General features: G+C 34.7%; 1 protein-coding gene across 1 annotated transcript; it reads left to right on the top strand.

Annotated features, from left to right (window-relative positions):
- Positions 1–1,309: 1,309 nt before the first annotated feature.
- LOC111810829 (subtilisin-like protease SBT5.3) lies at positions 1,310–5,867 on the top strand. Its single transcript, XM_023697636.1, has 11 exons — positions 1,310–1,404; positions 1,492–1,601; positions 1,691–1,788; positions 1,922–2,086; positions 2,181–2,283; positions 3,044–3,584; positions 3,799–3,896; positions 4,215–4,457; positions 4,640–4,754; positions 4,861–5,074; positions 5,216–5,867. Exons 1-11 carry the CDS (start codon positions 1,321–1,323, stop codon positions 5,761–5,763), a joined length of 2,319 nt encoding a protein of 772 aa, XP_023553404.1. The 5' UTR covers positions 1,310–1,320; the 3' UTR covers positions 5,764–5,867.
- The last annotated feature ends 12,642 nt before the right edge of the window (positions 5,868–18,509 follow it).

The raw sequence follows: 18,509 nt of genomic DNA, 5'->3' as shown, positions 1-18,509 counted from the left end.
CACCTAGGCCCATAGTAGTCGGTACAATGTCTGTAGAACTTCTACTTCCCATTTCACTTTGGTACGATATTGTTGAGCTAGGCGTAAGGTTGGTGAAGGTTGTGTAACTAGATAGTTCGCTTGGATTAGCTTGCATGATGGATTTTTCCTATGGGTAGGCATTGATCATGTGGGTCGTCAATGAACTGGCACATATTGGGGTTGCTCCCCCTAATCTCGAGCAACTACATGAGTTGCCATCTAACCTCCCATGGATGACGAGTAGCTAGCACTCACCATGTTGCCCCACCTAATAGAGAGAGTTCTTTAAGGTAGTACCTAAACCATAGATACTGAGTACTACTCTGTAGGCTAAACTAGTTACTCAAGTCTGTGAACAACAATTCTTCACCTAGAGCGGAGAGTAAAGCCTATGGTCTCCTATTAAATCAAGGATGCAATGAGAGCCTACAAATAAGTTGCTTATTGGGTATATTTTTATACACACCCTTTTTCTCCTTCCTTTTTCAAGTATTTGCAACTTGCAAATCGATAGATGAGTATTCGAGAGTTATGCGGTCACAGAGGGGAATGTTTTGGAGCGTCAGTCCATCTTCACTTTCATCATTTTATTCTCGATCTGGGTTTCGTAGCCTTAAAACTCGAGTTGTGACAAGTATTCTTCATAATCAAACATTTATTTATAGACGTAGAAAGATCATTTTGGGAAGTAAGTTCCTTCGAACAATTTGAAAACCCTTTAAAGATTTATCAAGTCAAGATGCCTAGAGTCGCACAATAAATGGTTTCTAACTACACAAAAGGCTCGACTAACAGTCTCATTACGGTGGTGTATCTTGTTTGCACGGGTCAAATTGAAAGTATGGAAAACTGAGTACTCGATAGAAGGTCGAGAAGAGTTTCGACCTCCTAGGATTAATTGGATTGGTCTAACAACTATATCATCTTAATTTTCTACTCAAGTCTAATATATTTCTTACTTGGATTCTACCTTTTTGGTGGAGGGTGTGTTATTAAATCATTTTCATTTCCTTACCAAACTGATTTCTTTAAAATACCATGAATTTCTCCCATTTGGAGTTATAATCTTCTCTGTTCTCTTCAAATGGAAGATTTCTTCATCACTTGAATTTCTCCCATTTGGAGTTATAATCTTCTCTGTTCTCTTCAAATGGAAGATTTCTTCATCACTTTCTATACATAAAAATGAAACCCAAAATGAGTCCAATCATAAAACATTGATCAACATTATAAAAAGGCACTAAGGAAGTGAGAGTAACATAACATTTTAACGAAACAATTATTTTGAGAGAAAAAGAAATGGAGGCCTTCAATCTTCCTCCTTTACTTCTTCCCTTCTTTCTTTTTGCTCTTTTGCAAACATCCACCATTGCAGCCAAGAAGGTTACTCAATCATCACTTATAAATGCTTTTTAATGTTTATATCAATCGGGATTTAGACGTTGAAATGTTTTGTTTATGTTGGTGCAGTCGTATATTGTTTACTTGGGATCACATTCACATGGCTTGAATCCTTCTGCTCTTGATCAACAACTTGCAACACAAACTCACTACAATCTACTTGGATCCGTGTTAGGAAGGTGAATCTTTTAGTATCAAAACATGTAGTGTAGATTTGTTGAACTCTCACTATTCATTTACGCTCTTATGTTTTTGTTTCCAAGTACAGCAATGAAGCAGCTAAGGAAGCAATCTTTTACTCATACAATAGAAATATCAATGGCTTTGCCGCTGTTCTTGATCAAGATGTTGCAGAAGATGTAGCAAGTAAAATGATTCATCCATATCTATGACGATGGCTATCATAAGTCATACTCGATATTTAGTTTCCAAAACTTTGTTACAAAGCCCACCTAGTTTTTCTATTTTAATAATATAGTGTTTTCTCTTTTTTTTTTAGAGCATCCTGATGTGATATCAGTATATGAAAACAAAGGATTAAAACTGCACACAACCCGATCATGGAACTTTCTTGGAGTTGAGAATGATGGTGGAGTTCCTTCAAACTCACTTTGGAACCTTTCAAGTTTTGGTGAATCTACAATCATTGGCAACCTTGACTCAGGTTGGACTTGTTTCCCTCTCATAAGTTCTTGGACATTTGGTCGCGTTTGTACTAATTTGAGTACATCTTCTTATTGTAATTGGGATCAATACAGGTGTTCGGCCAGAATCAAAGAGCTTTAGTGATGAAGGATATGGACCTATCCCAAAAAGATGGAAGGGAAGTTGTGAAGGTGGCTCCAACTTTCGTTGCAACAGGTCCCTCTTATTGTTACTTCGCCTCTATTTAATTCTTTTATGTTAAGAAATACATACACCTTCATTTGACTAATGTATTAACCACGTATTTGACACCTTCATTTGAACATAATCGTTGTTAAAGTGAATATTAATCTAACATTTGTAAGTACGGTTCCTAAACTTTCACCCTTATGTTTAAGATATCTTTGAACTTTAAAAAGTATTATATTTCTGCTTTGTAAAAAACTTTTAAGAAGTATAATAGGTTTGGAACATTCAATTTCATGTCTAATAGGCTTTAGACATATTCATATGTTTAAAAACAAATTGATCGGTTAGATATAAAATTAAAGTTTATGTCTAATAGCACTCTAAACATTTAATTTATTGTCTCGTAGGTTCGTGAATTTTAAATAAATGTCAAATGTTTCAATAATTTATTAAACAAGAAATTGAAATTTCAAGAAATTAAATTTTCTGATTTTGGAAAAGTTGTAAATTTAATAACATACTTTTCAAAGTTTAATAAAAATGATACAAAACTAAAAGTTTATAGAACTATTAGACTCTAATTCTAGTTTATATATATATATATAAAATACAATGAAAAAAAAATTTAGGTACTAAACTTTCATTTAACATGTTTTCAAGCATACAAATGCATAAACTCATCAAATTTTCCTATATGAAAATGATAATAGATCTATCCTAGTCATTATGTCAAATGTTTGTATTGATATGTGTGACGTAGATGTGAAATTAAAGATTTTAAATGCAGGAAGCTGATTGGAGCACGATATTTCAACAAAGGATATATATCCATCGTGGAACCTAAACCTCTCAACTCAACCCTTGAAACAGCAAGGGACCATGATGGGCATGGAACACACACCTTATCCACAGCTGGAGGCAATTTCGTTGAAGGAGTAAGCATTTTTGGAAATGGTTATGGTACTGCAAAAGGCGGTTCCCCTAAAGCCCTTGTTGCCGCCTATAGAGTATGTTGGCCTCAAACGTTGGATGGTGCGTGTTTTATCGCCGATGTTGTAGCTGGCTTTGAAGCTGCCATTAGTGACGGAGTTGATGTTCTATCGGTTTCACTCGGTGGAGATGCTACTGAATTTTCTAACGATCTGATAGCTATAATGTCCTTCCATGCCGTGAAGAATGGCATCACTGTTGTTTGTTCTGCTGGAAATTCAGGACCAACTGAAACCATGGTCTCAAATGTCGCACCATGGATGATAACTGTGGGAGCTAGCACAATTGACAGGCTTTTTACCACTTACGTGGTGCTGGGAAACAAGACGCGCTTGAAGGTACTCTATCCGACACTTGTTAGTACTATATAGTCATGTTCTCGATCCTATTTATACAAATATTTAGGTAAGAATCGAGCCATATTTAAACATTGTTAATTGCATTGGGCATATAAATTTTTTTTTGTATACGTGTCTCTATATTTGTCGATTGAGTTTATTTCTATGTACTACGTTCATGTTGTCTTAAATGATTTTTCATTGTCAATATCAGGGTGAAAGTCTTTCTAATCAAATATTGCCAGCTAAGAAGTTCTATCCGCTGATCCGTTCTTTAGATGCAAAATTCAACAATACCTCTCTTAACGACGCGTGAGTATATTTTTATTTAAATTATACAAAAATATCTTTAAATTAAATTTCGAATACATTTCAATCCTGCCCTAATTTTTAAAATTAACACTTGAATGAGTTGAAATAAACCATAGAAATGATGTTATGTTATATTCTCCCATTTTTACGTTGACAATTTTTGAGGAGGGTTAAAATAAAATTTTTAAAGATGTAAGAACATTATTTAAATCTATTTTAAAATTTAAGATTGTTTTATATAATTTAATCGACATGTTTCTATCCAATAAATTTACGGTAGCCATATAATATTAACAAAATTTTATTGTAATATTGTAGCCAAACATGTGAGAAAGGAGCTCTTGATCCTAAAAAGGTAAAAGGAAAAATTGTAGTTTGCGTTAATGTGGGCGACCCTATGGCCAAAAGTTATGTGGTTGCTCAAGCAGGTGCGGTTGGGATAATTCTTGTTAATTACGAGGATGTTGGGGATGAACTTTTGCCTGCTGCACACTTACTTCCTGCTGCACATATAAGCTACACCGATAGGAAATCAATCGACCAATACATCCAGTCTACTAAGTAATTACTCCATCTTATTCTATAAACTTCCACGATTATTCTCGAACTCTTTTAAACTTTATGATCTAATAAACATATACTAAGAACTTACGAATTAGGAATCTATTAAACATAAAACATTAAAAATTTATTATACTTTAAAGTTGTAACTTATACGTAAAGTTTTTTTGTGGTTGAATCAGAAGTCCAATAGCTTACATAACTCGCGTGAAGACTGAGTTGGGAATCAAACCAGCACCAATTATGGCTTCATTCTCGTCAAGAGGCCCTAACCCAATTGAGCCCTCAATACTCAAGGTTTGTGAGATATATGTGTTGAGTAATTTTATAGTATAAAGTTGAATGTGTCAATGGCTAACCACTGCAAAATTTGAAGTATTCCATTTTTCTTTTTAATTTCCAGCCTGATATAACAGCACCAGGTGTGAATATACTAGCGGCTTTCTCTGACGAAGCATCACCAACTGGTTCACCTTATGATAAACGTCGGATTCTATATACTGTATTATCAGGCACTTCTATGTCATGCCCCCATATTTCTGGTATCGTTGGCCTTCTTAAAACCCTTTATCCAAAATGGAGCCCAGCAGCTATCAGATCTGCAATCATGACCACAGGTCCATTACGAAATGTTTTTAGTGGACTAATTAAACTAGTAATTTCTCAAATGTATTTCCAAATAATGAATACTAAGATATATTATTTATGAGATTTTCATTTTGACTTAAATCTCGTAAGCTAATGGTTTTGTTTTGCAGCTGAAACCAAAGCCAATGACTTAAATCCAATACTAAACCAAGAAAAGGAGAAAGTAAACCCCTTGGCCTATGGTGCCGGCCATGTCCAACCAAACAAAGCAGCAGATCCTGGCCTTGTTTACGACCTCTCCACCCAAGACTACTTGAACTTCCTATGTGCTCATGGCTACAATAAAACACTAATGAAACTATTCACTAATGATACTTCATTTTTTTGTTCAAAGTCATTCAAAGTAACAGATTTGAACTACCCATCAATCTCGATGAATAATTTGAAATCAGAAGTAGTAGAGGTCAAAAGACGAGTAAAAAATGTGGGAAGTCCAGGTACGTATGTTGCCCAAGTTGAGGCACCGCGAGGAGTTTCAGTTTCGGTAGACCCAAGTACTTTGAAGTTCACCAAAACTGATGAAGAGAAGGATTTCAAAGTTGTGTTGAGGAGGGTGCCAAATAATCAAACTGATGGGTATGTTTTTGGAAAACTTGTGTGGTCTGATGGTAAGCATCGTGTTAGCAGTCCAATTTTTGTGACATTAAGGAGGCAGTGAAAGAAACACATGAGTTGGGTTGAGTTTAGCTCGTTTTAGCTCAATAATTGAAATTTTATTTTCAGTTTCACAGTTTAATGATAATAGTTTTCTCGAGTTTCCTACCTTGAACGGCTTCAAGTAAAATGTAGAGGAGGATATTAGCTTCTCTCTTCTACATAGGAATTTCACCTTGTTATTGTTGGAATTTTGTTTCTTTTTAGGTTTGCCTCCACACTGACTCGTAGGTTGCTCTCTCTTAATTGAAGTGGCCTTCGATTTATTCTTAATTATGTTCGATGGTTTTTCTTAGCTTTGTTCTTCGGTTCCTTCTTCTCCTAACTCACCGATTTCTTCTTCTCTTTCTTGCTTGCAAAGGTCTGGAAGATGTTGAACGTCTTTTATTTTTATCTTATACTGGCGGTTTTGTGACGATATTACATTCATCGACAGGGCTCTGTTTCTATCGAATATCTTGATAAACGAGCCAACTAACTTCATTCTACTTCCTTCTTCGGTCATTTGGCCAAGTCTAATAATATTGCTCTGCAAACTCAAGATGTAATATACATTGGTAATAATATGGATGTAATATACATTGGTAATAATATTGCTCTGCAAACTCAGGATGTAATATACATTGGTCAATAGACGTTGATCGTTGTACTTACACTAAAACAAAGTGGAGTAGAAATAACAACTTGAGGGGAGGGTTTCTTGGACTCATAACCTTAAGCACTATACTTTTATACTTTTTAATTCTATTATGTTGTTGTGAAAAGAATATACCTCTAATGAGCAATTATTTTGCTTTTTGCTATTTTGCTTCTGCTCTTTTGCTTCCTTTACTTCTGTCGTCGTTGTCGTCGTTGTCCCTAAATTAGTCGATGTGGGACTTCCATCATCCAACAAAAATAAAGGACTAAAACTACAAATAACTTGACCATAGATAGAACTTTAGTGGAGTTGAGAATGATGGTGGAATTCACTTTGGAACCTTTCAAGATTAGGTGAATCTACCATATTGGCAACTTTGACTCATGTCAATCTTATTTTTCTCTTATAAATTCTTAGACATTCTACAACTTTGGTAATAATTTGTGTAATTTGGGTACCTCTTTTATGGTAATTGGGATCAATATAGGTATTTTGCCCGAATCAAAGAGCTTTAGTGACAAAGGATACGAACATGTTTCAACAAGATGGAAGGGAAGTTGTGAAGTTGGCGAAATTTGATCCCTAAGATCAAATCTCTTAGCCTTTATTTAATTCTTTTATGTTAAGAAACACAAACGTATTCATTTGACTAACGTATTAAGCACGTACTTGACAATTTTGTTAGCATAATAGACAAACAATTGGACACATTTATTAATCATTGTTACCAATACTAAATAGACACATAAACGCATATATTTTTAGAGCAAAATTACTTAAATCTATTTATCTGGTTAAATTAAAGTATAGTTCCTAAACTTATGTTTAAGATATCTTTGACATTTAAAAAATATTGTATTTAAACCTTTAATTTTTTGTGCTGAAAAAAGTTTTAAAATATGTAATAGATTTGGAACATTTAATTTGGTTTAATTTGGTATCTAACACGGTCTTAGACATATTCAGATATTTAAAAACTAATTGATCTATTAGATATAAAATTAAATTTTATGTCTAATAGAACTTTGAACATTCAATTTATTGTTCGGTAAGTTTGTGAATTTTAAATAAACCTCAAATGTGTCAATGATCTATCAGACAAAGTTGAATTTTAAGTTTAAAATAATTTTTAAAGTTTAAGAATAAAATAAATATAAATGGAAAAGTTTAGAGACCCATTAACATTTATTTTAGTTGATATATATTTTTTAAAAAATTACAAATAAATAAATAAACTTGATGTTTAACTCATGTTTTTAAGCATAAAATGATAATAAATCTATCTAGCTAGTCATTGTATCAAATGCTTGTATAGGTACGTGTGACGTAGATGTAAAAGTGAATATTTTAAATACAAGAAGCTGATTGAAGCATGATATTTCAACAAAGGGTATGCATCCATTGTCGGACCTCTCAACTCAAGTTATAAAATAGCAAGGGACAATAATGGGTATGGAACACACTTCAAGTTACTCTATTTAACACTAGTTAGTACTGTATAGCTATGTTCTTGACACTATTTAATACAAGTATTTAGGTAATTATCGAACCATTTTTAAACATAGTATATTGTATTGGGTAAATAAAATTATATCGTATATATGTCTATATATTCGTATCGATTGATTTTACGTAACGACCCTAAATTTTCTACTTAACCTAATGTCGCTCATAAACATTTAATGCAGAATAAACTCTATTGATACTTTATAATAAAACCAACCTTAAAATTGCATGCTTTAGTTTTGAATAAAACTAATACCAATAGAAGTAAAATGAAATGCCCTGAATTAACCTACCGCAACTAAATGAAAATGTAATTAACCTATACTAACCAATAGTCTACTAAAATTCAAATACAAATGTATCCTAAGCATGTGCCACGGTCTCAGGATTGCGATACCACGTTAGCCTTACAGATGCGCCTTGCCATTACCTGAAAAATAGAGTAGCACGTGGCTTAAGTATTTTAAGAAATACTTAGTAGTCGACCCCTTATCGAGATTATGATGCAACGACATAAAAATGCATGCATGAGACCTATCATAACAGTTTGTTTTCTTATGGCGACTATCCTAACGAGCAACTTGGATGTGTGATTAATTTCCTACACATTGCCTACACGTGTGATTATGAACCCACCAGTCGGTTCGCACACCTCTTGGGCACCTTTCTAGTCGGGCGAGCATACTCTGGGAGCTGTTGATGCTGGACACCCGTTAGGAGTAGCGACCGTCACGACACGACAGCACTATGTCAAACATAATGATCGTTTTCCTACCTAGTAGCGTACGCATTTGTAATATCATGAAAGAATAGGGGTGTCCCTCGATGCATGAACACACAATAATACATGAGGTCCCTATATCTTTCCCCTTTATTTATACTTAGTACAAACGTGCTAGCATATTTTTCATAATATTTCTCATAATATTTATCGTATCATTTATCATAACTTTCATACATATGTCGGAGTTATATTTCATGTTAGTTGTCGTTTTACATGTCAATCATATCATATCATGTATGCAACATATAAGTCATATCATAACATTTTCATGCTTTCAGACATAACATTCCATATCGTGCATATAACATATTGTTGAGGATATTTAGTACTAAATTATAGTTTACCATATATATCATATTTGATATTTTATTATAAGGCAAATATCATATATATCATGTTGTTGAGAATATTTAGTACTAAATTATAGTTTACCATATATATCGTATTTGATATTTTATTATACCATATTGTGCATATAAGATATTTGTCTTCTTGCAATAGGAATCTTTCTATTTAGTGTTATTTCCATTTATTACTCTTTCCATATACTTATAGTTTATTTGATTATAAATAAATAACTTTCACACTATTTGTGCAATGGTTTTAACAAATATTCTCATATTATGAGAGTACTTTCGGTTTAACAACCCCGATCCTTTCTTTCATAGCTTTTGAATCCTCTATTGTTCTTCCCCACCACCACTGTCGGCTTTGGCGCCGCAGAGGCAGTGTCCATGGCTGCCACATGTGGAGCCGATTGATTACTCTTCAGCTCCACCCATTTGACCTCCAAATCAACCTTCGCCATACTCTGTACATACAACCTCACCTTCTCCAACACAACCGATTTCCCCTTGGCCAACATAGCCTTTCTCATTTTCTTCTCAATCAACCCTTCATCCTTCACATAAACCCTAATCTCAGGATCCTCATCAGCCTTCTCTTCAGAAATATACGGAACTCGGTAAGCCTTTGACCTTCTGTAGAGATTTACCTTTGGAATCTGGGCGCCGCACTGGCATCTTCACCAACCAAGTTGCCGCCACCCTTCTCACCGAAATTGTGTCCTTCGCCCACTGTGGCGACTCTTCCGACTTCAACATTATTTTTGTCCCTTGCTCTAGGTTTCCCCTTTGGGATAGACATATTCTCACCAGAGCCAAGGCAGCATCGTCGCTGAGCGACGATCTCTCTTCATGGGTTAGACATATTCTCGTCGAAGCCAAGGCAGCATCGCCGCTGAGCGACCATCCCTCTGCAGTTTTCGATGGCCAAGAAAGTGTTTTTCTACACCTCCTCCGAACCAGGTTGTCGACTTCTTCACGAAAAGTGTTTCTCGACCTCTGTTTAAATTTTTCAGATCCAAGTTTCACGTTCGTTCAAATCCAACGCTCAGCTTGCGGGGGGTGTGAAGGATATTTAGTACTAAATTATAGTTAACCATATATATCAGATTTGATATTTTATTATAAGGTAAATATCTCTTACCATAGGTATCTTTCCATTTATTACTCTTTCTATATCCTTGCGATTTATTTGGTTATAAATAGATAACTTTCACACCATTTAGATGTGGTGGATTAAGCAAACATTCTCACATATCATATATCATAACAGTCACATAACATATCCCAAGCACTCAATAAATCACATCATAACATATCATACCATACAACATATCAATCCATCGAATACAACATAACAATCACATCTCATTGCAGTTACGTATTATTTCATAACAGTCTATATATACGGTTTATGACATGTGTGAAACCGCAAGCATGTGTCACTATACAACATTCAATTTATAACCTAACAACGGTAGGGCCACTTACTTGGTTGGCCTTAGCCGGTGTTCTCCCTAATTTTATTACGTTAGCTTCCACTCCTCGAAAGCATTCCAAGTTATGGCCGGTTGTCATTTCATATTAGATCATTCGTCACTTTTCGTTAGTATTTCACAATTTTAATATAATTCCAACTAAAACTTGTGAAATACGACATTAAACTTACCTCAATTACCTTAATTAGGGTAAAAAACAAGTTCAAGAGGGTCATAATGGTGGATAATCATCATCATAGTGTATACATCTGTACTCATACAAGTGACCTTTGTCAACGTTCTCTTTTCAACTTAGTTTGCTTTCATCCTTTGAGTTGTTTCTCTCTTTTATGTCTTCACCTATTTAAATATTCCCTCAATTGCCTTATTAAAGTCAAATTCATAACTTAATTTAATTTAAAACTAAGAAAATGGGTCATATTGACCTTAATTACCTTAAATAACAACAAAATCATCTGGGTTGCTACAATGTGCTTGGGCTGAGGCTTGCAGACAGATTGCTGGTTCGAGCGTTCTAGTATGCTCCGAATCTGGATCTGACAAGACCCGTGGATCGATTCCCCTTAGTCTACTTTTCTCTCTCCTCCTACAACCTTTTAGTTTCTTCTCCATTGCTCGTTCGTTCAACTTCCATCTGCTATGACTTTCTACGTCACAACCTCTTCTATGTACCTACAAATGCAAATCCATTGATATTGTTAAAGTTCATGGATTTGTTTAAATTGCTGTCGGTTAGTATCTAATTAAATCTCCGTTTGGAGTTAGATTTACTTTTGATTTGATTAGATTTGTTTAGATTTGATTTGATTTGTTTACTGGTTTGTTACCAGATTTGTTTAGGTAGATTTTCTAAATATCTTTTTGTATTCTCTGTGTATAGAGCATTCTTGCTCATCATAATTCAATCTTCTCATCAACCATTCAATAACTCAGTCTTTCACTAACAATTGGTATCAGAGCTATCTTCTTAAGGGATATGTGAGATCAATATGAGAGAAGAATCCAGTTTTTCCGCTGTTGCACTACCAGTTTTCGATGGAGACAATTATCAAATGTGGGCAGTTTGTATGGAGACTTATTTGGAGGCCTTGGATCTTTGGGAAGCAATAGAAGAGGATTACGAGGTTCCTCCGCTTCCAGCAAATCCTACTATAACACAAATCAAATTACAGAAGGAAAAGAAGACAAGAAAATCAAAGTTGAAAGCTTGCCTATTTGCCGCTGTATCACAAATGATGTTCATGCGAATNAGCAAATCCTACTGTAGCACAAATCAAATTACAGAAGGAAAAGAAGACAAGGAAATCAAAGGCGAAAGCTTGCCTATTTGCCGCTGTATCTCAAATGATCTTCATGCGAATAATGTCCCTCAAAACAGCAAAGGAAATCTGGGATTATCTCAAGGCCGAATATGAAGGAGATGAGAGGATTTGTGGAATGAAAGCCTTGAATTTGATTAGGGATTTCGAGTTGCAGAAGATGAAGGAGTCGGAGTCGGTGAAAGAGTACTCTGACAGACTTCTCAGCATTGCCAACAAGGTGAGATTGCTTGGTTCTGTTTTAAATGATTCAAGGATTGTTGAAAAGCTGCTAGTCACTGTCCCAAAGAAGTTTGAAGCCACCATTACTACTCTGGAGAACACCAAAGACTTGTCAAAGATTTCTCTTACAGAGCTCTTGAATGCTTTACAAGCACAAGAGCAAAGGAGGTCTATGAGGCAAGAAGGGGTGATTGAAGATGCCTTACCTGTTAAGCATCAAGACAACAGCAGGTATAAAAACAAGAAAATTTTCAAAACCCAATCGACGTATGGAGATCCATCTGTANACAACAGCAGGTATAAAAACAAGAAAATTTTCAAAACCCAATCGACGTATGGAGATTCATCTGTAAATTATCAGAAGACAAAAGGAGGAGGTTTCAAAAAATCCTATCCACCTTGCCGCCATTGTGAGAAGAAAGGTCATCCACCATACAAGTGCTGGAGAAGACCCGACATGAAGCTCAGGTAGTTGATCAAGAAGAGGAAGAAGAAGATCAATTGTTTGTGGCCACCTGTTTCTCAGGCAAANAGTAGATGCACAGGTAGTTGGTCAAGAAGAAGAAGAAGATCAATTGTTTATGGTCACTTCTTCCTCAGGCAAAGAATCAAGTGAGAGCTGGTTGATTGACAGTGGGTGCACAAATCACATGACATATGACAAGGAGTCTTTTGAAGAATTAAGAGACACTGAAGTCAAGAGAGTGAGGATTGGCAATGGTGAACACTTAGAAGTCAAGGGAAAAGGCACAGTAGCTGCAACAAGCTATGAAGGTACAAAATTTATTCCAGATGTTTTATTTATACCTAAAATTGATCAAAATCTATTAAGCGTTGGTCAGTTACTTGATAAAGGCTATAAAGTGTTTGAGAATAAAGGCTATAAAGGCTACATAATCTAAAACCTAGAGCTCTGATACCAACTGTAACGACCCTAAATTTCTACATATCTAAAGTCGCCACTAACGTCTCATGCTCATCTATAAAGCGGAAATATAACTCTTACCTGAACATCATTTATAACGTAGACTTCAAAAACGTTTAAAACAACTTCTTCTCTGGAAAACACAGCCATGGTCTTATGTGTTTAAATACAAAATACTAAAATTTAGAGAAAATAAAAACAAATACAAAATAATTTAAAACAATGGAATGCAAAACAACCTATTCTAACTTAAAACTAAGAATTTAAATATGAGTCTACCCTATGCACGTGCCACAGTCTCTACTCGCGATGCCGCCGTCCTCCGTACAAGTGCACCTTGCCTTTACCTGAAAAATGATGTGGCACACAGCCTGAGTATTTCAAAGAATACTCAGTAAGTTGCCCCACTATAGGGGCCATGCAAATGCAAACACATGCAATCATGATTTAGGGACNGTAGCTATTTGTGAGCCTGCAGGGTTCCATGATGCAAAAAACAGCCAACATTGGATGGCTGCAATGCAGGAGGAGCTTTCGATGATCGAGAAAAACAAAACATGGAAGTTGGTTGATCGACCTCTAAACAGAAAGATAATTGGAGTAAGATGGGTATTCAGAACAAAGCTAAATCCTGATGGTTCAGTTAACAAATACAAAGCAAGACTTGTTGTGAAGGGATATGCACAAGTTTTTGGAGTTGACTATTCAGAAACATTTGCACCTGTTGCCAGGCTTGATACAGTAAGATTGTTGCTTGCTCTTGCTGCTCAAAAGAGTTAGAAAGTATTCCAGTTAGATGTTAAATCTGCATTCTTAAATGGAGTCTTGCAAGAAGAAATTTTTGTCGAGCAACCTGAAGGTTTTGTTAGCAGAGGCAATGAAGATAAAGTCTACTTGCTGAGAAGGGCTTTATACGGTCTTAAACAGGCTCTACGAGCATGGTACAGTAAAATTGATGATCATTTGGTTGGTCTTGGCTTTCAGAAAAGTCAATCTGAACTCACACGGTATGTCAAGCATGAAGGTACAAATACTTTAGTCATTTCTCTTTATGTAGATGACTTATTAATTACAGGAAGCAATCCTAACCAAATTAACAAGTTCAAATTAAAAATGAAAAAAATCTTCGAAATGACAGACCTTGGTCTGATGTCATATTTCTTTGGCATTGAGATCAAGCAAACCCAAGATGAAGTGTTCATTTGTAAAAAAAAAGTATGCAAAGGAGAGATACTAAAAAAATTTCAGATGGAGGATTGCAAAGCAATAAGTACTCCTATGAATCAAAAGGAGAAGCTGGTCAAAGATGATGGTTCTGCCCAAGTTATTGAAGCTGAGTTCCGGAGCTTGGTAGGGTGCCTGATGTACTTAACAACAACCAGACCTGATATCGTAAATGTTGTAAGTATTCTCTCCAGATTTATGCATTGTCCCAATGCTCACATGAAAGCTGCAAAGAGAGTTATCAGATACATCAAGGGGACCTGGAATTATGGAGTGAAGTTCTTAAAGCACAAGGAAATGAAGCTAATTGGTTTCTCTGACAGTGATTGGGGTGGCTCAATCGATGACATGAAGAGTACATCTGGTTACTGTTTTTGCCTCAGATCGGGCATGTTCTCTTGGTGCTCAAGAAAGCAAGAAACTGTAGCTCAATCCACCGCTGAGGCAGAATTGATAGCTGCAACAGCCGCAGTAAATCAAGCTCTCTGGTTAAGGAAAATTCTCGTGGATCTAACGTTGGAGCAAAAACACAGCACTGAGATACTAGTTGATAACCAAGCTACTATTGCAATCTCCAATAATCCAGTTTTTCATGGAAAGACTAAGTATTTCAACATCAAGTTATTTTTTGTTCGAGAAGTTCAAAAGAGTGGTGATGTGACTCTTTGTTAATGTCTCTTCTGACACAACCCTCTAGTCTCATCTCTTTGTTACTCTAGGTAACACATACTCGTGGATATTTATATTAATACCATTTTTACGCTCTTAGGGTTGTGTCCTATGTCGATCTAACGACATGATGCAATATGGCACTCATCATCATATAACATGCTCAATATGGAAAACATCATCATATTAAGGTAAACGTCACGCAATCATCATACTCATCATATTGCCACAAAGTGCATCAAACATATCAAGCACGACATTCATCAATATATGTATATACTAAGCACATCATCAAGTATCGTAACTCACACATCATCATAAGTCATACATCATCATAACTCATATACTGCATCGTACGACATAGTTCATACATCATCGTAACTCATACAATTTTTAGTCTATCCTATAGTAAGGTCACTTAACTGGTTGGCCTTAGCCGAAGTATTCCCTAATTTAATTAATGTAAGCTCCCGTTCCTCGAGAGCTGCTCCAAAGGTTGCTAGAGTTCGCTTCATATTGAACCGTTCGTCACCTTTCGTTAGCATTTCACATTTTTGTTAATAATCCAACTAACAATGTGAAATACACCTCTAAAACGATCTCAGTAAAAATCGAATTCCACGTTTTCATTGTTTCTAAATTTTGGTTGGGTAGTAAAACTTAAATTGAAAATATGTCAATATTATTTTATGGTGCTTCAATCATTCAATCCAACTATGGTTTGTTATAATATTATATTCTCTTGGTACAAATAATAATAATTTCTCACATCTCCCATTTTTCTTCTCTCTCTCGTACCACTTTTGTTTCTCTTCTCGCTGTCTTCTTTTTCTTTCATATGAATGACTATGCAATTATAAAATAATATTCAATTAATTCTGTTTTGTTCTCGAATATCAATTAACACAAGCCATTTTCAATCTTTTTTTTTTTTTATTTTCTTCTCTTTTCTAAAAACTATTCTCATTAATCGAAGCCATTTTTTATTCTATTTTCTTTTCTTTCATTTTTCAATCTATTATGTTTTCTTCTCTTTCCTAAAAACTATTATCAACTGAAGCTGTTTTCAATATATTCTGTTTTCTACTCTCTCCCAAATGACTATCTATTTTAATTTTTCTCAGTAAAAATGCCTATGCATCCATCCATTATGATTTTTTCTCTTTCTTTAAAGATGATTCAATTTAGATGCAATTCACAAACCAATTTTCAATCAATTTTGATTTTCCATCGGATATCCAAAAATCTAAATAATTGAAAAGGAGAGCTAAGATAACTTTTCTATCTCTGGCAAAAGATAAAAGAAGAGGAGATCTAACTTACCCATTACTTTTTAAGATAACTTTTCTATTTGTTTCGTTCTTTTTTTTTTCCAGATCATTTTGCATTTGTAAGAGGGGTTGTGGAGATATTTGGGGAAGATGGAGAGAGAGAGAGTGATAATTTACCTTTTTTTTTCTTTTTTTTTTTTTTGGGTCGTTACATTAATGATCTAACAAGAATGTGTTGGATATTCTTGCTGAATAAAAAGTCAGAAGTTGCGGGTTTATTTTGGAAATTCAAAGCCAAAGTTGAGAATGAAGGTGCATGCTTGATTCAAACTATAAGATCAAATAATAGCAAGGAGTACACTTCAGAAACTTTTAACCGGTTTTGTGAAGAGCCTGGAATTGAACATCAATTGACAACACCTTACACTCCTCAACAGAATGACGTCACTGAAAGGAGGAATAAATTCATAATGGAGATGATGAGATGCATGCTTCATGAGAAGGATCTTCCAAAACGTTTTTGGGGAAAAGCAGCAAACACTATTATGTGGTTGCAAAATCGAATTTCAACAAAAGTTGTGAAGGACCCGACACCATTTGAAGCTTGGTATGGTTACAAACCTTCTTTAAGGTTCGTTAAAGTATTTGGGTGTCTTTGCTTCATTTACATTCCACAGGTCGAGTGTGATAAGCTTGACAAAAAGTGAGAAGTTGGCATCTTTGTGTGCATGTTAGAAGAGTCTGAAGATGAATGACTAAAAGAGTCTGAAAATGAACAACAAGATGCTTTGGTTGATGATGCACCTATCAGAGGAGGAGCTTTCAGTGATCGAGAAAAACAAAATCTGGGAGTTGGTTGATCGACCTCTAAAAAGAAAGATAATTGGAGCAAGATGGGTGTTGAGAAAAAAGCTTGGAGTTCATAGCATCTAAACTGAGAGGAGTGTTAAAAGATCATGGATTTTTTTAGATTGCTTAGTATGTAATTAAATCTCCATTAGTAGTTAGATTTACTTTTGATTTGATTAGATTTGATTTAATTTGTTTACTGTTTGTTACCCGATTTTTTAGGTAGATTTTCTAAATATCTTTTTGTATTCTCTATATATATATATAGCATTATTGCTCTTCAGAATTCAATCTTTCACTAACAGATATCTTAGTTTTTCATTACACGAATCTCACTGGTCACGAAGGCAAAACACGATGAATTAGTACGAAACGCAAGTGGCTTACCTTTTGTGTACTCGGGGCATCGATCACAGGCGTTGGATCGACTCTTTCTATCTCACTGGCATTGTAGTCTGAGGAAAAAAAGGTTAGTTTGTTGTCTCTCCCTCTTGGTATTCACACGTTCTTAGAAGGAAAGTGGGTTGTTTGTGATTGAGTTGTTGCATGGGAGTTCTTGTCTAGGTCGTGGGTTGGTTGAAGATGTGAGATCTCATGCGAGGCACAGGAAATCATGCGTTTTTCGGCGACTAGGAATCTTTTTGTACCGTTACAGTTTTGGACCCTTAGTCTATTTGTATATCTTAAAGTATTTTGTATTTTGTTTTATAATTGTATCTCAGTCCCATTTTCTAGTTAGTAATATTTTGAATTACAAGGTCTTATAATTGAACTTTAATTTATATTTTTACTTTATTTCGATTTAAATTTTATCTTTTATTTCATTTTACCTTTTATTATTATTTTTTTTTTATTTCAAGTTTTAAATCAATGAAGTCTCCAAAATTACTATTTTATCCTTGTAAAATAATTCCCTTACTAATTTTCTAATACACTATTAATTTTATCATAATCCTTCCCCAGCATGAAAAAACCTTATTTAGTCTCCAATTCAAAAAATTTTTAACATACAACTATGTTTGTACTTTTTTTAGAAAGTTCANAAAAAAAAAAAAAAAATCAAATTTCTATTTTTAATACATGATAATTAAAATCCAAAATTATGGAAAATTTTCCATTCACAAAGTTGGTTTTTATTTTATTTTATTATTATTATTATTTTGGAGCTCCTAACATGCAAAAAGGCTAGCTCGGGAAAGTATTCGTCATCTAAGTAAGTAACTATACAAATTCTAGAAAGTAATACTTGTAGGGATCGCTTGGTAATACATACATGCTACTAAAACCAAATCCTAGGTAGATAGATTTGGTATGACCTAAGTCTAGAACGATTGGATAAGCATGAGAATATTCACTCTTTGCTAGTCGTATAACTAAACTGTTTTTCTATTGCTTGTACATAATTGTGCTAAACCAGAGGATGAAAATTTGTATATCTTCACTTCGAGTAATTGATAGATGTTATCATCCCGTAGAGCATCTGTGACTATATGCATGA

This window comes from Cucurbita pepo, chromosome LG14 (genome assembly GCF_002806865.2).
Source record: "Cucurbita pepo subsp. pepo cultivar mu-cu-16 chromosome LG14, ASM280686v2, whole genome shotgun sequence".
Taxonomy (NCBI): domain Eukaryota; kingdom Viridiplantae; phylum Streptophyta; class Magnoliopsida; order Cucurbitales; family Cucurbitaceae; genus Cucurbita; species Cucurbita pepo.
This window is presented reverse-complemented; position numbering and strand designations above follow the sequence as displayed.

Excerpts from the sequence above, each read along its gene's own strand:
- LOC111810829 (XM_023697636.1), top strand. The coding sequence starts at position 1,321 with ATGGAGGCCTTCAATCTTCCTCCTTTACTTCTTCCCTTCTTTCTTTTT. Across the intron at positions 2,284-3,043 it reads TCCAACTTTCGTTGCAACAG|GAAGCTGATTGGAGCACGAT; the intron begins GTCCCTCTTATT and ends TTTTAAATGCAG. Across the intron at positions 3,585-3,798 it reads GAAACAAGACGCGCTTGAAG|GGTGAAAGTCTTTCTAATCA; the intron begins GTACTCTATCCG and ends TGTCAATATCAG.